The 19830-nt window shown below is 42.8% G+C and overlaps 1 protein-coding gene across 3 annotated transcripts in view; it reads right to left on the reverse strand.

Moving 5' to 3' along the window:
• ADAM12 (ADAM metallopeptidase domain 12) overlaps positions 1–19830 on the reverse strand; it is a 237631-nt gene that overhangs the window by 34263 nt on the left and 183538 nt on the right. For all 3 annotated transcript variants that reach the window (XM_068140201.1, XM_068140203.1, XM_068140202.1), the window contains exons 12-14: positions 9273–9450; positions 2997–3086; positions 935–1130 (exon numbers count right to left, since the gene is read on the reverse strand). In XM_068140201.1, coding sequence (XP_067996302.1) covers positions 935–1130; positions 2997–3086; positions 9273–9450 — 464 coding nt within the window. The remainder of the gene's footprint in view (positions 1–934; positions 1131–2996; positions 3087–9272; positions 9451–19830) is intronic.

Below are 19830 nucleotides of genomic sequence, written 5' to 3' on the forward strand. Positions count from 1 at the left end.
CTACCATAGCCATCAAACCATGTCCCAAAATGCCATGCTTACATGTTGTTTGTATGCCACCAGTGCCAGTGACTCCAGCACCTCCCTGAGCAGCCTGTTCCAATGCCTGATGAGAATAAAATCTCTGCTTCATGACACGCTCTGCTAAGAGTGCTGTCAGGAGGTAGACTTCCAGGGTAACATCGATTAATAAAATACACACAATGATACAAGAATCTTACGTTAATGACAAATACTGAACTCTGCTTTGGGATGTAGGCACATAACATCTAGAAAATGGGATCTAGTTGAAGATGTCCCTGCTAACTGCAGAGGCATTGGACTAGATGACCTTTAAAGGTCACTTCCAATACAAAACATTCTATTATTCTATATGGATATCTTCTCTCTGGATGTGTTCAAGGCCAGGCTGGATAAGGTCCTGAGCACCTAGTGGGAGGTGTCCCTGCCCATGGCAGGGGGATTAGAACTAGATGATCCTTAAGGTCTCTTCCAAGCCAAACTACTTTGATTGGATCATATCTGTTTTGCAGATGAGCAGTTTCAAACAGAGAAGAAAGCTTACATCTTAGTCTGAAAAGGAGTGTGATTTCAACCTGTCAAGAGCATTCAGCACTTTGTAGGGCGACAGGAGGTCACATCAAAGTCAGTATTAAATGATTTGTCAAAGTTCAAGCAGCCAATTGCGGCAGTGTTGCAGAATGAACCTAGTTACTGTTGCTCTCTACCTCCTGCTGCAAGAAATGAACATGACTGCAAATCAGGGAGAAGATGAATCACAAATTGATTCCTTCATTATTCAGTTCCCCATTTCAGAAAAGAATGGATACAGATTGGCACTATATAAAAAGTTTCCAAATCACTCACTCTTCTTTTTTTTTTTTTTCCTCCACAAGTCTATGTCATAAACATATCTCCTGGTTCCCAAACTCACCTTGGCCCCAGAGAGTGATACACTGCTGCTCATGGGTCTGGCATATGCCGTTGTAGCAGTAACCATCCACCATGTGGCATGCATGTCCATCGTGCAGGTAGACGTTGGCTGGGCAGTGAGGGCTGGCTCCTGTGCAGAACTCTGGCAGATCACAGGAGTTGCTTGACTCTCTGCAAGAAATCCCTGCTGGTTTTAACTGCAAAACAAACAAAACCCTTTAATTGCTGTAATTCCACTCAATGAGAAGTATGCAGTGGTACAACCCACATGGTACATGAACAGCTCTGTCCACTAGCTCTGCACCGATTGACTGTAGAGGACAGTGCAAGGATTGCACAGCTCTTTACAGTCATTTATTTGATATATATTCTAAAGGGTTTGGCAGGGAGGAGGCTCAAACTGAAACTGCAGCTGCAACCATGGTTCAGAGGTAAATTCTGCCTCTGGTTAGTTTTCAAATAGATTCCTGCAGTCCTGTCTAAACACATAGGCACAGTGTCAGTTTGGACTGTAACACAAAGGATGCTCTGTAGCACTAACCAAAAGTCAGAGCAGAAACCTTTTTGTCCATATGAAAACTGGGTTCAGTTTTTGGGCCCTCACTACAAGAAGGGCATTGAGGCATTGGAGCAGGTCCAGAGAAGGGCAACAAAGCTGCTGAAGGAAGAACAAGTCTCATGAGGAGTAGCTGAGGGAACTGGGGTGGTTTAGTCTAGAGAAAAGGAGGCTGAGGGGAGATGTCCTTGCTCTCTACAGCTCCCTGAAAGAAGGTTGAAACCAGATGGTGGAACAGTCTCTTCTCCCAGCTAGCAAGCAATAAGACAAGAGGAAATGGCTTCAAGTTGCACCAGTGGAGACATTAGGAAAGTGTTGTCAAGCCCTGGAATAGGCTTGCTGGGGTAGTGCTGGAGTCATCATCCCTGGAGGGATTTAAAAGTTGTGTAGATGTGTTGCTGGAGGACATGGTTTAGTGTGACCTGGCAGCGCTGGTTAATGGTCAGATTTGATGATCTGAAAGGTCTTTTTTCGAGCTAAGCAGTTCTACATGGCTACAATAACGGAGCAGTGACCGGGGCAGCCAGCTGATCACATAACATTCTGTTATGTGTCATGTTACGGTTCGTAAAGTCACCACCCCACCTGACTAGATTTATCTGCCTGACAGCTTCCAGAGATGGAGGTGCATTTTCTCATGGAAATGTCTCTCTCTCATTGGCACCAGGATCTTCTCCAATGTGTTTATACAACTAGTCCATGTAGCTGTTCCTGTCCAGATTTCCCTGGATAGGTACCATTTTTTCAGAGTTGAAGGCAACTGGTAGGTTACAGTGGAGCATGGCAATTTGAACATCCATATATCGACAACAACCAGACGAGGCGGGTGTACTTTAAGAGTAGCACTGAATTGTAACTACACCCCCACAATGCCTTTGGTTAAAAGTAAAAAGACAAGCAAATTGGTTTAGCTAAAAAGCATCTCTAGCTGTTTTGAGAGCTTGCTGCTGCTGAGCTTTCAGGCAGATGGTTGCCACAGACACAATGGAAACTTGCTGAAAGCTTTATTAGCCCATATGCAAGAGATGGTCTGAGCACTGAAGAAGGTAAATACCTGAGGCAATTTGGCTTTTTACAGTATGTTAGGACTCCACAAGATGGTCTGCCATTAAAAAATACATATGCTGTTGACAGAATCAATATTTTAAGCCTTGCCATAAAAAGAGGGTCCAGCATTTAATGAGTGCTTGGCAGAGAATAACAACCATATAAGCATGGGGAAAAAAATAAAATCAAAGCAACCAAATGCTCATGAAAAAGAAGAGGGTTTGTACAAGTAGATGAAGTGGTTACAAGCAGCACAGACACCGTTAAAAAGGACTGTTCATCTGCTCCTTTAGTAACTGTTACAGTGTCATTATGTTTTTAATAGCCTACATGAAATGCACACGTCTTAAAGTTTAATGATGCCAGTTTGGTGGTTCTCCACCCTTGCTTACTGCTCTGGAGCTGGGAAGATTGTGGAATTCTGCCCACCCCACACAGACAAGAAACCCCGTCGATTCACCTGGCAGTCTTGGCAGCAGAGTCCATGTGCACACACTGCTCCTGGTTTCAGAGTACAGGTAGTTGCGTTGCAGCACTGGTTGGTACACTCCTAGATAGAGGATAAATACAGACCAGACAGCTTTCAGTCACAATGAGCTGCAAATCAAGAGGCTGCCTATAGCTCCACCAACAAAAGCTAGGCATGACATGAAATTCTACAGCTTGAACCAAGCATTCTTGCCTGTCCTTAGGTTCAACAGGCACAATAATTGCAGTAAACCCCCAGAACTCATTGGGAGGCTGCTTTATTCTTGAGGGTGCTGAACCCATAGAGCAGGCTGTCCAGAGATGTTGTGAAGTCTCCTTCTCCAGAGAGATTTCAAACTCACCTAGACATTGTGATCCTGAGCAACCCACTGTGGGTGACCCTGCTTTAGCAGGGGAGTTGGACTAACTAATCTCCAAAGATTCCTTACAACCCCCACCATTCTGTGATTCTAGCTGTACATTTAATCCCAAATATCCCAAACAACCCAAGTACCCTGGCACTCATCCCTGATACAGTAGTAGGATCTTTAATTACCACCCCCAAAAATCAGAGTAATTCCACTGCCTCTGGTGAGGATCTAGGGCCTGTGTTGCAGTTACTGAGCACCACAGCCACAGCTCTCTATTTAGTGACAGTTGCTCACCAGACTTCTGTACTGCAGGAAGCCTGTTGCCTGCTACACACACACACACACAAAGGGAAAAAAAAAGATGATGACACTATTCCATGTAATCTCTTATCAGGGTCTGCCAGTAATAGAGCTCTGAGAAATGAAATGAGTCTGAATTGCATTCTAACTGATACATCCCAATTTCACACTTAGGGATTAGATGGTGGCATGTATGGGCTCTTGCAAACTTTATTCCTGGTAGAATGAGCTAGTAAAGAAGTCTCAGAAAAATAATGGATTTGTTTTTCTAAGATTATGCTCACAAGCTGCAAGTTACATCAGCTGGACTGGAATCTCATCTCTCTAACACAAATAGCAGCAGATAAAATTGCTCTTCAGCTGTGTTAAGTCAGTTCGACTTAACAAGGGATCACTAACAATATAGGGAACACTGGGAAAAAAAATGAGTGGGTTAGAATGATGTTCACAGCCTCTTGTTACTTTATTGGCTTTTGTAAAGCTTTCCAAATGGAAGACAGGGCTACCACTGCACTCACAAATAAAGAGAAAATTATTCTCAGCACTTCACTGTTTTCTTAGATTATATCTGCCTGACTCTGCACAGCAAACTGTGCTTCTCTGAAGCAGTGGAATGACTTCCTGCACCTATTTTGGACCGTGCCCCAAGGCAGCAGGCTACGCAAATATTTCTGTGCAGCTGCTGTATTTAAGAAGCAATGTTCCTCTGCTCGCAAATACATTTTGTAAGTTCACCTCCACAGCAATCTGAGAGAGGCAGAGTGGAGGAAAGCAATGTCAGTCCAATTAAGGTACCTCTGAAGCAGTCAGCTCCCATACCCCATCATTTGGTCCTACAGCAGCCAGCCATAGAAAGCAATGCGCATTCAGCAGGCAGCTTCGGACAAAGGCACAGCTCTTTGAATGGTGTTACAGCAGCCTTTGGAATTTCCAATTGCTCCCTCTCTTATTACTCATTGTAGGAAATGAGCTTGGTAAATAGTTTTTGTGCCTGGGGTTATTAAATTGTCAGGAATGGTTTTAACATCAAAAAGCAAGCAAACAGAAAAGGATCACGAGGATTTCAGAAGGCTGCCACTCCAAACTATTGCTGTGTTGTAGTTTGTTACTGTTAGTTGTTATTGGTAACAGCAGCAATGATGGGAGCTGCATTTCTTGGTGTAGGTCATCCTGGGCTCATGAGACCATCTCAGGCAGACTAACACAACAGAATTCTAGTATTACTTGGGTGCTGTTGGATACTGTAGACAGGGACCTCTGTGGAAAGGAGGACCCTAGTCCAACCTGCCTTCTAAATCAGGATCACCCACAGCAGGTTGCCCAGGCTCACAATGTCCAGGTGGGTTTGGAATCTCTCCTGAGAAGGATTCTTCAACCCAGTTTTTCCTCATGCTTAGATGGAACCTCTTGGATGCTAGTTTGTCTTGTTGCCTCTTGTCCTTTCACCAGGCATCACAGAAAAGAGTCTGGTTCTATCCTCTTGCCCCCTGCCCTTTAGATATTGATCAGTATAGAGAAGATGCTCAAGGCTAACATCTTGATTTTAACCCTGCTTTCCTAAGAAGATAGACTACTAGCTGTGATAGATAGACTTCTAGCCTTGTATTCTCCCGAGAGCAGCCAGGAGAAGATGCTTAAGGACAAGAATATGAACACACATACATGACAACTTCCTAGCTTCCTGGCTTTCCCTTGGCTCCATGGATATTTTTAGCACCTTTAACATTCAGTGAAAGGAACTCACAAGTAATTGACACAGTCTGGAAGCAGCTCCATCTGCTTGTTCAAAACCTGCCATTTTCTACCTTCATTTGCACAGTTCTTGTCAGGATCCTATCTCTTCTTCTCCACTCTTTCCACTGCACTCACAATTTTATCAGCTTCTGATGCATTTTCCTTCATTTTCTTGTTTTCCAGCCATAACCTCTCCAAAACCCTGAATCACTTATTGCTTTCCTTTCAGCCTTTTTCATCCTGCTTTATCCTTCCTGAGATCAGGCACAGGGAGGACAGAACTGCACATGCAGTTTCAGATGCAGTACACTGCAGATTTATGGAGGCTTACAGGTGCTTTGTTTTGTTTTCCCATTTCTTTCTCACTAATTTCTAACAGCCTGTTTACCTTTTAGACTATTCTGGAGCACTGAGCTGACATTTTCATGGGACTGTTTATTCCAGTATGGAGTCTTGTTCCTCTATGGTTAGACTCAGCTCCATCATCTTATATGCAATACTTGGAATGTGCATCACTCCACACTGAATCCCACTTGTCATCTTAATGCCCAGGCCAGCTGTCTCAGGAGGATTCTCTGTGGTTCTTCACAGCCAGCTTTCATCTCTACCATTCTAACTAATATCATCATCGAATTCAAGACTATTCCTCTTCCCAGGCTGAATTCTGTAGTCCCCAGGACACATTTCATGGATACATGACAGCAGATTTCCTTACATTGCATAAAATGGGTGATTTACACCTGATTGTATTTCATATCCTTTAACCCATTTTTTGCCCATGCAATATTCTCTCATGCTGCAGCTGCTTAGTCTACTAAAGAGGCTTTGATGAAAGCCTCTGGTCTAAACCTCCTCTGAATCCCTAACAGGTTGCAGTAAAAGAATTGTCCATTTTGATCCACTTGTTAAGTCATGTGATAAGTGTGTATGGCAAGATTTTCTGGCACAAAGGCTGTACTGACTTGTCCCTGGCATGTCACAGCCATTCAGGAAGGAGCTCTTAATCACGTTTGGAAGTAATTTGTCTGATTTACCAATTTTTAGCTTTCTGACCCCCCCTGAAGCCTGTTATAAAATTGATCACATTTGTCACCTTTCAGTTCTCTGGGACCAAACATTACTTTTGTTCACCACCTTCTCGCTTTCTATGTATGACCTACTTAAACTCTCCTTCTACAGATACAACTACTAATACTCTACAGCCCCCTGAAAGGTTTCCCAAATAAGTGATAGGACAAGAGGAAATGGTCTCAAGTTGTGCCCAGGGAGGTTTAGGTTGGACATTAGGAAAAAAAACTCTTCACTGAAAGGGTTGTCAAACCCTGGAATAGGCTGCCCAGGAATGTGGTGAAATACCCACCCCTGGAAGGACTTAAAAAACAAATAGGTGTGGTGCTGACAGACATGGTTTAGTGGTGGCCTGGCAGTGCTGGGTTAACAGTTGAGTTTGATGATCTTAAAGCTCTCTTCCATTCAAAATATTTCTACGATTCCTTAGTACTGCAGCATGTCAGACATTTTTGGCAGTATAATCCAAAGTGAGGTTGGAGCTTTATTGGTAGTATCATCCTTTGTCATGCCATAAACTCTCGCCTGGGTAGAGAGCATACTCAAGAAGGTTACCAGCACCTGATGAACATGAGACCTACATCTATGTGCTCAGACTGATTTAATTCTGGTAACATGAAAAATACAACTAGGCTGAAGCACCTCCCCTGTAGGGGCAAGTTGCAAGAGTTGGTGCTGTTCAGTCTGGGGAAGAGAAGCCTCCAGGGAGACCTTCCAGTATCTGAAGGGGCCTGCAAGAAAGCTGGGGAGGGGTGTTTTCACAGAACTGCAGAATCACCAAGGTTGGAAGAGACCTCAAAGATCATCAAGTCCAATCTGTCACCACAGACCTCATGACTAAACCATGGCACCAAGTGCCATGTCCAATCCCCCTTGAACACCTGTTTTTTAACACTACATAGAATAAACCAGGTTGGAAGAGACCTTCAAGATCATCACGTCCAACCTACCATCCAACACCACCTAATCAACTAAACCATGAACCAAGCACCCTATCAAGTCTCCAACTTTGTAGTGATAGGACAAGAGTGAATGACTGAGCTGGAAGAAGGGAGATTTAGATTGGATATTAGAAAGAAATCTTTACAATGAGAGTGGTGAGACACTGGAACAAGTTATCCAGGGAAGTTGCAGACGCCCCCTGCCTGAAAGTGTTCAAGGCTAGATTGAACAGGGCCTCAAGCGTCTGGTCTAGTGGAAGGTGTTCCTGTCCATGGCAGTGGGGCTGGAACTAGATGATCTTTAAAGGTCCCTTTCAACCCAAACCATTCTATGATCCTATGATTATTGCACAGCTTTCCAATAGTGCAATACTATTGACCAAACTCAGCTTGTAATAAATGATTGGGCAGTGAGTTATTAACTAATATAAAGGGTTTTCTGGTACCACTCAAATTACAGCAGCACATTTGAAATTAATTTAATTGGGCCCAAGTTTCACTTTCCTAATGTAATTAAAATGGAAAAGCACAGAAAGAAGAGGAAAATCAAGCCAGTGCTTGCTGACATTAAGTGGCTGTGACTTGAAAAGGTATCGCTAACGTTCAGAAGTGAAAATGAGAAAGATAACTGGGTTAGAAAGACATTTGCAAGCTGCTTGCACTCTATTGACTTTAAACAAGAAGATAAGGCTGCTTCCTTCAACCTTGTTACCCTGAAGAATGAGTGAACTGTCAGGAAATCCTTATGGCTTGTATAAATCCAATACACTGTATAGGCAGAATGCAGCAATATCTCGCTGTTTTAACTGCCCCAGTCTATTTTGCCTTCAGAACCATATTTATCACAGGAAACAAATGCCTCATCTACTGATGTTTTTAATTCAGATATTCTGAGAGGAGTTCAATGCAGCCAATGATCATGGGATGCCAAATGGATAAGGATGTCGGCTCGGATATTATTTGATCCCCAGGTTTTGCCTATCTCCTCCTGATCTGAGCAGTCCTCTGACACATTCAGTAAACTAAATGGAAGGATCTTTGAAGGAGTAGCAAGCATTTTGGGAGGCAGTAAAGGCTATTCCTGTCAGTACGGTAATTGGCTGGAGGCAAAGGAAAATCTCATAGTGAAGGAGGGAAAGGTGTTGGACCTAAAAACTCAAGCTGTCTGCAATAAAATAATGCCTAGCCAATATTAATTTATATATGACATTAATGCAGAATATTTGTAGACCTCTTAATATTTATATTAGTATATGAGTGGCTTCTCATGTATGGGAACAAACCTTTGATGAACACATGGTATCTTGAGAAGTTTGAGCAATGTTACCAAATTTATTTTGAGTTTAGCTACCTAGCCAATATTAATTTACATTTATATATGGGATTAATATATAATATTTATGGAGCTCTTACTATATCTGTAGTAATTTGTGAGTGGCTTCTCTTATATGGAAACAAACCTTCAATAAACTCATGCTACCTTGAGAGATTTGAGCAACATGAGTAAGTTCCTTTTGAATCTAACTCATTAGCTAGTACTTAAAGGAATTTGTGTCTTAGGAACATGACAGTTAGTCATGGCTGGTCTGTTGGAGAAGCCTCAAGAGAGTTTGTTCTCTAATGATGAACCAAGCACACTGTTAACTAAAGCCCTGCCTGAAGTTTAGCAACTGAACTGCCAGATGAGCAAAAATTCCTCATGTTTCTAAGGGCTCAGGATTAAGCTGATAAGACAGAAGCAGAGAAGGGAAAATTTTGTTTTACACCAAATGGTGTTTAACAGGCTAAAGTGGTTCTTTACTCTTAAAAATCTGCAGACAGGAATTGAGTGGTAATTTTCAGGAGGTGTCTTACATCAGGCTCCCCACAGTCGCACTCCTCTCCGTCTTCCACGTAGCCATTGCCACATTTCTGTCCACCAAATGACTCCTTAACTTCAGGCAAGTTAAACAGGCACATTCCCACTCCTTTTTCCAGGCTGTTTTCCAGGTCCTTTCTACTGCAGCTACTAAATACCATGGGAAATGGATAGCTGGAAGAAAAATACAGAGACAAAAAAACCCAGAGGTTGTATTATCAGATGAAAATATCTCTCTCCTGTCACACTGGTGACCTTTTAGTACATCTGTGCAAAAACAAGAAGATTGTGTTCATTTTTATTATTATTATTAACCTTTTAAAATAGGATTGAGATGTAGCAGTTCACTGCAAAACTGAGCCAAGCCCATTTATGATAATTTCTGAATATGAGTAAGGGAACTTCCATCATTTCCACTTAAATCTGTAGCTGTTGTTAAAGACTGGAAGCGTTCATGTCTGGAATTCCTCCTTCCCTTTTGCACATGTAGTTATAGTGCAAATTTTGATCATTATGCTGGGCTTGCAAGGAGGATTCCTGCAAAACATCCTAATCCTTCATGGAAAATGTAGCCTTAAATGGCAAATTCATTTGTCTTGCTCTGCAGTATGGCAAACTTCCTGCTCTTTTCAGGAAAATAAATTGAGAAAAACACTGAGTTACTTGATAAGATCCTGTTTCTGCAGTGCATCAAAGCTGAACTTGGGGATCTCATGATTAAAACATACACAGTTCTTGCCTTAAATTAGAATGACTGTAAAGATATTACTGAAAATACCCACATTTTGAATTCATGCTGCTAGAGCAGGATTTGGCCCTGTTGTACAGGCACAGATTTGATTTCTTTTGCAGAACACAAGGACAATATTAGCAAAACAATCCAGAGGAGCACAAATATCCCCAGATAACCTCTGGCTTTTCTGATTCCATTTTTACTAATGAATGTTTGCAATTTAACTCACAAGTATGGGAGAAAGTGTGGCACCTTTATCTGGCCATCATGTCCTGAAGTCTGCTCTGGCTTCTCTGCATCAAAACACGTTCATGGTCATGTTGAATCTATATCACAACGAGGTCATTAAACATCATATCCCCTAAGACTTGCTGCCTTCATCACTGCTGCTCTGTGGTCCAGCAGCAGTTTAGCATTCTGGCAGCACAGGGAGCCAACCTGATGATGACTGGACTTTGTTCCCTAACTGCTTTGTATCACACGTGTTATTAAGGCACAATTATACATGAAAAATAGTGGATGGAAGTTCTGCAGTGCTGAACTTCAGACTTGGATAAATCTACTGCTTTTTCTAATATCATGGAATGAAAAGCTTCCTTTGTGGAAGAATAACTCCCTGTAAGAGTGGAGGCAGGGGTTGACCTGCTGGAAAGCAGCTCATGGAGAAGGACCTGCACGTGCTTGTGGACAACTATTTCACTATGAGCCATCAGTGTGCACCTTCATGGCCAAGAAGGCCAGTGTTCTCCTGGAGTGCATTAAGAAGAGTATGGCCAGTAGGTTGAAAGAGGTTCTCTTGCTCTGCCCTAGTGAGGTCACATCTGGAATACTGTGTCAAGTTCTGGGCTCCTACTGGAGAAAGTCCAGTGAAGGCTACAAAGATGATGAGAGAGATGAAGCATCTCTGTGAGGAGGAAAGGTTGGGAGACCTGGGACAGCCTGAGAGGGCTCATTGCTGATCAATAGGTGAATCATGTTGAGCAAAAGGATGGGGCCAGACACTCTTCAGTGGTGCCCAGTGACAGGACAAGGGACAGTGGGCACAACCTGGAACAAAGAAAGTTCCATCTGAATATAAGGAAAAATTTTTTTGCTGTGAGGGTCCTGGAGCCCTGGAGCAGACTGTCCAGAGAGGTTGTGGAGTCGCTTCTGGAGAGATTCCAGACTCACCTGGGCATTGTGACCCTGGGCAAGCTGCTGTGTGTGACCCTGCTTTAGCAGGGTGGGTGGACTAGCTGATCTCCAAAGGTCCCTTCCAATCCCCACCATGAACCAAGATACTTATAACTAACAGAAAGGGATCATTTCTATCAAAAAAGTAAATATTTGACAATTGCAAGTGTGATAGAGCTTCCTGTGCTGATATAAGGAGTTTAATTAGGAGCTTCTAGAAAGATTATGGATACATTACAAACTAAAATGTATTTTCTTCCTATTTTAAATTACCTCTTTTACAGATTCCTTGCAACAAAACAGCCAGTTCATTGGAAAAGCACATAAACATTACTCTGAGGAAGAAAATAATTTCATGTATCACTGCTGGGCTTGTCTAAACAGTTCTGTGATTCATTGACATATGACTTCAGAAAGTTAATAGGCATCTCCACTTAAAGAGCTGATTTCTGCAAAATATCAATGTTTAGCAAAATGACAGAGTCTAAGATAAATAAAGGAATTTCAGAATAGCATGAGGTAGGAGTCAGGCTGTGAGCTGCAGCTCTGGGCCCCAAGGGAAGATAGGGAAGGTACTTGGAGGAAAGAAAAAGAACACAAAAGCACTTGGGGAACCTTCTATTGACCATTTTATGTTGAGCAATTGGAGGTATTCCTAATAGGACACCACAGATTCCCATCCTGCTCTAAGTTGGATTAAAAAACCCCCAAGCAGCAAGCAAGCAAGCAACAAAAAACAAACACCACAAAAAACCAAGAACACTCCAAACAAAAAATGTTGTGTACATGAGTACAACATGCGGATGGATGGATGTGACTATCCACAAACAACTCAAGCAACCCAAATACATCTGACTGACGAACCCTGCACAAACTATGAGTACTTGATCAGACATGATCCTCATATCAAAGTATGAATAAATGAATACTGCATCATCCAGGCAAGATCTCTCACTTTAGTGATACAGATTTACTTTGATATCCACTGAGATGAGACAGGAAGACAGACACATCTTAGACTGAAATCAAGTCAGGAACACAAATAGTGCATTTTTCCTTGTGCCATACGTCTCAGCTACACAGGCATCATGAGAGCAGCTCACCAGTCAAAAGTCTTAGTATTTTAGGCTGTTCCTTTATATCCATGAACACCCAGGGTCATTTGCACAAGTGTGAGATGTGTCTGTCTATCACCAGGAGAACAGAATCCCTGCTCTATACCAGAAGTAAAATAATGTCATTGTTAATGAATGAGGTTTCTGTTTCCCCTCAAAGGAACTTCAAGCTGTTTCCTATTTTGAACTAAGAGATCCATTCATCTTCTGGCTTTTCCTGCTCTTGACGCTGATTTCCTCAGCTGACATCAGTGCAACACATGTTATTTGATGACATTTTCTGAAAATACTTTTTTTTTACCAAGTAAGCCTAAAATAAAGCAATGCAAAACCAGAGATGAACCTGACAAGTGGAAACAGAGAGCAACTGAAGGGTAACCATACCATGGAGGGAAGATCCCACATCAATCGATGCCAGTTGGCATTTCATTGGAAACCTAATTGATCTTTAATATCATGATATTCTGACACACAACCATTCTTCATGTTTTTGGTCAAAAAAACCCCATCACAACTAATCCCATGTAACAGCCACAGCATTTGATGGTTGTGATTTTAGGCTGCATTTTGGCTGTCTTTGTAATTTTTAAAGCTGTTTCATCAGAAGCATGAAATCCCCAGCAGACAGGAAGTGAAGCTACAGATATCAGATGTCAGTAGCTTTAGGCAACATGTTTAAGTGAATCTGGAGCTTGTGAAAAATGACAAAGTAATGGCCATGTGAAAGAAAATCGCCCTCTGAACAAATGCAACAAGGCTCATAGCACTACCCTGTTAAGAGGCTTCAGACCTCACCTGGAAGGACTACCTGTGGGTGGAAAAAAGGTTAATGGGGTCTCCACAGTAAAGTCCATCTTTGACCTGTCTCTAGGATTTCAGAAACATGCTAAACAGGGATATTTGTGCTTTCTGTGGTATCTCTGAAACTTATGCTATTGCAAAAGCCCTTAGCTACCAGGTCATATCACAGAACATTACAGAATCACAGAACATTAGGGGTTGGAAGGGACCTTGAAAGATCATCTGATCCAACCCCATAGAGGTCACTGGAGAACCTTCCAGAGGTAAGAAATTAATTAGCAATCAGTATAGTCCACTATCTATCACTTGAGACATTTTCTTTTATAGATCCTTATTTATCTTTAGAGAAAGGAAACTTCAGTCCAACCTAATTCCTACTCAAAGATGCTGAATAGCCCACATATTTTCTATGCTGTTTGAACTTATTGCTCTCTACAACTACCTGAAGGGAGGTTGTAGACTGGTGGGGGCTGGTCTCTTCTCCCAGGCAACCAGCACCAGAACAAGAGGACACAGTCTGCTGCACCAGGGGAGGTTCAGACTGGATATTAGGAGGAAATTCTGCACAGAGAGAATGATTGCCCATTGGAATGGGCTGCCCAGGGAGGTGGTGGAGTCACCATCATTGGGGTGTTAAGGAGGAGGCTTGATGGGGTGCTTGGTTGCATGGTTTAGTTGATTAGGTGGTGTTGGATGATAGGTTGGACACGATGATCTTGAAGGCCTCTTCCAACATGGCTTATTCTATTCTATTCTAATCTGTAGATTTAATACGCATTGGATCATTTTGTCAAACCATTATGGCTGTGGATTCAACACCAAAGAAGTCAAATCATGCTCAGCACTACATCAGTTTCATGAGGGGGTTTGCAGCAAGGAAAATAATGTTAGTCTTTGCATCCCTCTTGAATCTATAGCATTACAAAGTGCTTCTGTGCTACTTAAAAGTACCTAATCTCAGGCAATGGACATCATAGTTCCCAGCAAACATAGCTTTGACTGCTCCTTCAAATAAGAGCTTCAGAGGAGTAAGAGGATGCCTGGTAATTGAGTCCTTCAGAAACAGAGGCTGGTCCTGTCCCATTCATTTATTTTTCAAGCGCTCCAGCCATTCAAACACCAGCTTTCTTTCTGTAATTTTGCATTTACCCTGTATTAGATGGCTCCTTTTACTAAGTGAAGTGGCATCATCACTGTGTCAAGTCCCTTTCAAGAACAAAGAATTCTTTGTGCTAGCATCACATTACCCAGCATAGACTTCTTCTTTCTTCCTTTTTTTCTTTTTTTGAACTGAAAAAGTTCATAGAATAATAGAACAAGGAACTGGAAAGGACCTCTAGGATCATATGGTGCAACCTTTCTTGGCAAAAGTACAGTCTAGACATGATGTCCCAGCATCCTGTCCAGCTGGATCTTAAAAGTGTCCAGTGTTGGGGACTCCACCACCTCCCTGGGGAGGTTATTCCAATGGCTGACTGTTCTCATTGGGAAATCTTTTTCTCTTGTGTCCTTCCGGAATCTCCCCAGGAGTGACTTGTACCCATTACCCCTCATCTTTCCCATGTGACTCCTTTTATAAAGGGAGTCTCTAACTCCTTTTTGCCACCCTTTAAATACTGGAATGTGATGATAAGGTCCCCTTGATCCTTTTCTTAATAATGAGCAAACCCAGTTCTCTCAGCCTTTCCTCATATGCCAGCTTCACAGTCTTTTGATCATCTTTGTGGCTCTTCTCTGGATGCTCTCCAGCCTGTCCATGTTGTTTTGTTTTTTGTGTTTTTTTTTTTTTTGTATATCAGGGACCAAAATTGAACACAATATTCCAGGTATGTCCTGACAAACGCTGAGCAGAGTGACATAATGACTTTATCTCTGCTGGTGATGCCCTTGTTGATGCAATTCCACATCATGCTGGCTTTTTTCTTGTTTGGCTCTATCGACTCCCTTTCAGAGGAATTCCCCCTCCCAAGGGACTGAACAACAAGAGAGTACAAGCACAGAAAAGGAGAGAGTCACTGCCCCAGAAAATTATAGTCTTAAGAGACCAGGCAGCCAAGGCATTCAGGAGAAACAAAGTGGCCACTGATTCATGCAAGGTAACACAGCAGGTCTGCTACAGACCTGGCACCGATACCACTGCTGAGGTTGGTTTCCCATGTTCACCATTGCTGCATTCACCCTTGCTACTATTAGAAAATGCCTGAGGGGACACTGACTTAGGCTGGAGGAGATATTTTCTCCATTCCAAGCCTTACCACTGCATTGCATTTCCCAAAATCTTGGGAAAGCCTTCTGAAGTGAATCTCTCTTGATTTCCAAACTATGTAGAATCATAGAATCAGTCAGGGTTGTAAGGGACCACAAGGATCATCTAGTTCTAACCCCCCCTGCCATGGGCAGGGAAACCCCACGCTAGATCAGGCTGGCCAGAGCCTCATCCAGCCTGGCCTTAAACACCTCTAGGGATGGGGTCTAAACCACCTCCCTGGACAACCCATTCCAGGGCTTCACCACTCTCATGGGGAAGAACTTCCTCCTCACGTCCAGTCTGAATCTCCCCAACTCCAGCTTCATTCCATTCTCCCTAGTCCTATCACTACCTGAGATCCTGAGAAGTCCTTCCCCAGCCTTCTTGTAGGCCCCCTTTAGATACTGGAAGGCCACAATTAGGTCACCTTGGAGCCCTTTTCTCCAGACTGAACAGCCCCAACTCCTTCAGTCTGTCCTCATAGGAGAGGTGCTCCAGCCCTCTGATCATCCTTGTGGCCCTTCTCTGGACACGTTCCATCATGTCCATCTACATCTTTAAGTGTCTTAAACATTTAGAGCCTCAGATCTACATCCTTGATGTTCCTCCACCAGAAAACACCACAAAATATATTGTTTCTCAAGAGGCATCACTGAAGTTACACCATCAGTGCTTCTGGCAATTCTCTGTGTGTTACACAGGAGGGTAATCTGCAGGTTCACAATATCTCAAAAACTAATATTTTGATTATTACAATTATCACCATCCAACCTCAGGTTGATTCTTATTCAGGAACTGTAGGACTTTTATACATTAACTTGCCTTTATCTCTTCAAAATGGTGGTGTGTATATACATACACATACAGTATACAGATATATAAATTACATATCTCTATATAGGGTTCATTTATTCCAGTCCATCGTACAACCTGATTATTCAGCAGTACAGTGATGTTTATACAATAGAGTCTTTCACCTAAAGGCCCTGAAGTGTTTTACAATTATTCACTTAATTAAAATGCACGTCAGCCCCAAAGAGCTCTATTAAGTACCACCAGGCCTTCCTCCCTGAGGTAATATGATAATTGGAGATGATATTAATTTTAAAAGGGCATTTTGATTTTCCAGAGCATACTCACTGAAACAACTGTTGACTAGCTAATTTCTAAAAGCAAAGAGAACTGGGATTGAGCTTTGTCCGGAATGCTTGAAAAAATGATCCATATCTGGAAATATTTAAGGCAGCAAGCAATAGTTTTTAGGAGCATGAGGGTGCTCAAAGACAAGAAGGGTGCTGGGTTCCAGATTTCTGAGTCAGAGTTTTCACTAGTCAAGTAGAACAGAACAGAACAGAATAGAATAGAATAGACCAGACCAGGTTGGAAGAGACCTTCAAGATCATAATGTCCAACCTATCAACTAATCCAACCCACCTAATCACAGTATCACAGTATCACAGTATCACCTAGGTTGGAAAGGACCTCGAGGATCATCGAGTCCAACCTGACACCGCAGACCCCATGACTAGACCATGGCACCAAGTGCCACGTCCAATCTCCCCTTGAACGCCTCCAGGGTCGATGACTCAACCACCTCCCTGGGCAACCCATTCCAATGCCAAATGACTCGCTCGGTGAAGAACTTCCTCCTCACCTTGAGTCTGAACCTCCCCTGGCGCAGCTTGAGACTGTGTCCCCTTGTTCTGGTGCTGGTTGCCTGGGAGAAGAGGCCAACCCCCTCCTGGCTACAACCACCCTTCAGGTAGTTGTAGAGGGCAATAAGGTCACCCCTGAGCCTCCTCTTCTCCAGGGTAAACAATCCCAGCTCCCTCAGCCTCTCCTCATAGGGCTTGTGTTCAAGGCCTCTCACCAGCCTTGTTGCCCTTCTCTGGACACGCTCAAGTGTCTCAATGTCCTTCTTAAACTGAGGAGCCCAGAACTGGACACAGTACTCAAGGTGCGGCCTAACCAGAGCAGAGTACAGGGGCACTATGACCTCCCTGCTCCTGCTGGCCACACTATTCCTAGTGCAGGCCAGAATGCTATTGGCCCTCCTGGCCACCTGAGCACACTGCTGGCTCATATTCGGGTGGCTGTCGATCAGCACACCCAGGTCCCTCTCTGTCTGGGAGCTCTCCAGCCACTCCGACCCCAGCCTATAGCTCTGCATGGGATTGCCATAGCCAAAGTGCAGCACTCGGCACTTGGACTTATTGAAAGCCATCCCATTGGACTCTGCCCATCTGTCCAGTCGGTCGAGGTCCCTCTGCAGAGCCTTTCTACCCTCTAATTGACTAACATCTGCCCCTAACTTTGTGTCATCTGCAAACTTGCTGATGACAACTAACCCATGCAACCAAGCACCCTATCAAGTCTCCTCCTGAACACCTCCAATGCCGGTGACTCCACCACCTCCCTGGGCAGCCCATTCCAATGGGCAATCACTCTCTCTGTGTAGAGCTTCTTCCTAACCTCCAGCCTAAACCTCCCCTGGTGCAGCCTGAGACTGTGTCCTCTTGTTCTGGTGCTGGTTGCCTGGGAGAAAAGACCAACCTCCACCTGTCCACAACCTCCCTTCAAGTAGTTGTAGAGAGCAATAAGGTCGCTCCTGACTCTCCTCTTCTCCAGGCTAAGCAACCCCAGCTCCCAAGTAGCTGAATTTACAATCCTTTCCATGATAACACCTTTTCTGAACTGGGCATTGCAGTCTCTTGGTGGTTCTCTCAACTTTAGGACCCTTTAGATTTACAAATAGAGATACTGACAATCCTTAAGTCTCCAAAATTATTGACTTTTGGCTGCGCAGGGGCTCATGCACAACTGGAGAGGAGGAGGGCAGCTCAGATCTTTTTACTTGACGCAGAAGATGTGAGTTTAAGCTCCCTCTTGTTCAGACTCTACAGAATGACTTACACACACATGGGTAGGTATTCTTTTGCATATCCCAGTCTTATACAGCACCCTAAAGATAAGTGTTTCTAACTTAAAAAACAGAAGTAGGCTTGCTTTTTAAATTCAGGTGTAAGTAATTTTCTTTTTCCATAGAAAAAAATATCAGCAGTAGAGAGAATAACACAAGAAAGAGCCTCTAGAAGGTAGTAACTCAAAAGACATGAATGCTTCTAGACCCTGTGAGGTGTTGATTTCAAGGAACTGTCACAATTTACCAGCCTCCTCTAACTCCTGACCGAATTGACTTCATTCTTTTCCATTAAAAAGCATCCCCCTTGGTTTTAACCTTCCAGACATTATTACTGCTCTTCATCTCTTGAAAACATCTTTTTTTTTATGGTCTCCTAAGAGAAATGAGCCTACTAAAATAAAACTGAATTTGCTATTAGATGACATTTTTTGACATGTCAGCTATTCTGTACAGCATGTATGTTAATGAATTAGTAAGCATAAAGAACCTCACAGAATTAGGTATTAAGCAGGAGATAAGATCCAATTTTCTTTGATAGAGAAATAGGTGTTCAAATGCTACAGATCTCTTCATGTAGCAAACTCTGTCATTACACATTCCTTCATGGCTCTCATTATTTTAATAGCAATTGTTTAAAATTAGACAACTGCCATAATAGAGAAGGTCTTTTAAATCTATTATTTAAACAACATCTTCATTTGTAAGTACTTTTGAGGGAGTTTTAAAGTAGATCCCACAAGCACAGTAAACGGGAGACCCTAAAGGTATCTGCAGATTCTCTCCCGCCCAAAGCTTCTGAAAATGGCAAAACCCCCAGGACAAATAGGAGGAGAAGGCTAACTGAGGGACCCTTTGTGCTCCAGGAAGATGTGCAGGTCCTTGCAAACACCACATGGCAGTGCTTTGTACAAGACACCAGTCCCCGAGCTGATGTGGCACATGTTTTTCACCTGTGTTGGAAGAACCTAGCTGGAAACGCAGAGTGGTTTCACATATATAAAAAGTATTAAAATGTGAAGTTTGTTTCAAAAAGCATTAGATATCTGACAACTCAGACTTATTTTTCTAGCCTATTTTTCACTCTCTTGCTCCTCTTTTATAGTTTTAATCCCTAGAGCATCAATAAAGTAGAGCATGGAATTGGGCCATGTAGTTATGCATGACATCAAAGCTCTCACTGACTGAGTTCATGGCCAGTGACTTGAAAACCAAGCCGGGATTTTCTCCTCCAGCTTTTGTCATGGGCACTACACGGCCGTTTTTATATTTCCAATAAATAACTGCAAACATGTAGCACTTGCAGTTAATTTAATTGATGTGCAAGGGGTGATGGTTTGTTGTCCTACAATCAAATTTCCAGGGTAAGTGAACAGACAGGCTATCCAAGTAGATGCTTAAACTTCACACACAAATGCTTTAGGTTCATATTCATTTGGGCTTGGAGATGGGGCAGTTCCCCAGAGTGCAGTCAAGTAATCTCACTTCAGGTTCTGAGACTGGGATGTTATTTAGTCCTGATCCCTCCCATTAAACTGAAAATGAAAATTTACCTACTTGAAAT

The sequence above is a fragment of the Melanerpes formicivorus genome, unplaced genomic scaffold, assembly GCF_026170545.1.
Source record: "Melanerpes formicivorus ecotype bairdi unplaced genomic scaffold, bMelFor1.0.p_v2 SCAF_6, whole genome shotgun sequence".
NCBI classification, from domain to species: domain Eukaryota; kingdom Metazoa; phylum Chordata; class Aves; order Piciformes; family Picidae; genus Melanerpes; species Melanerpes formicivorus.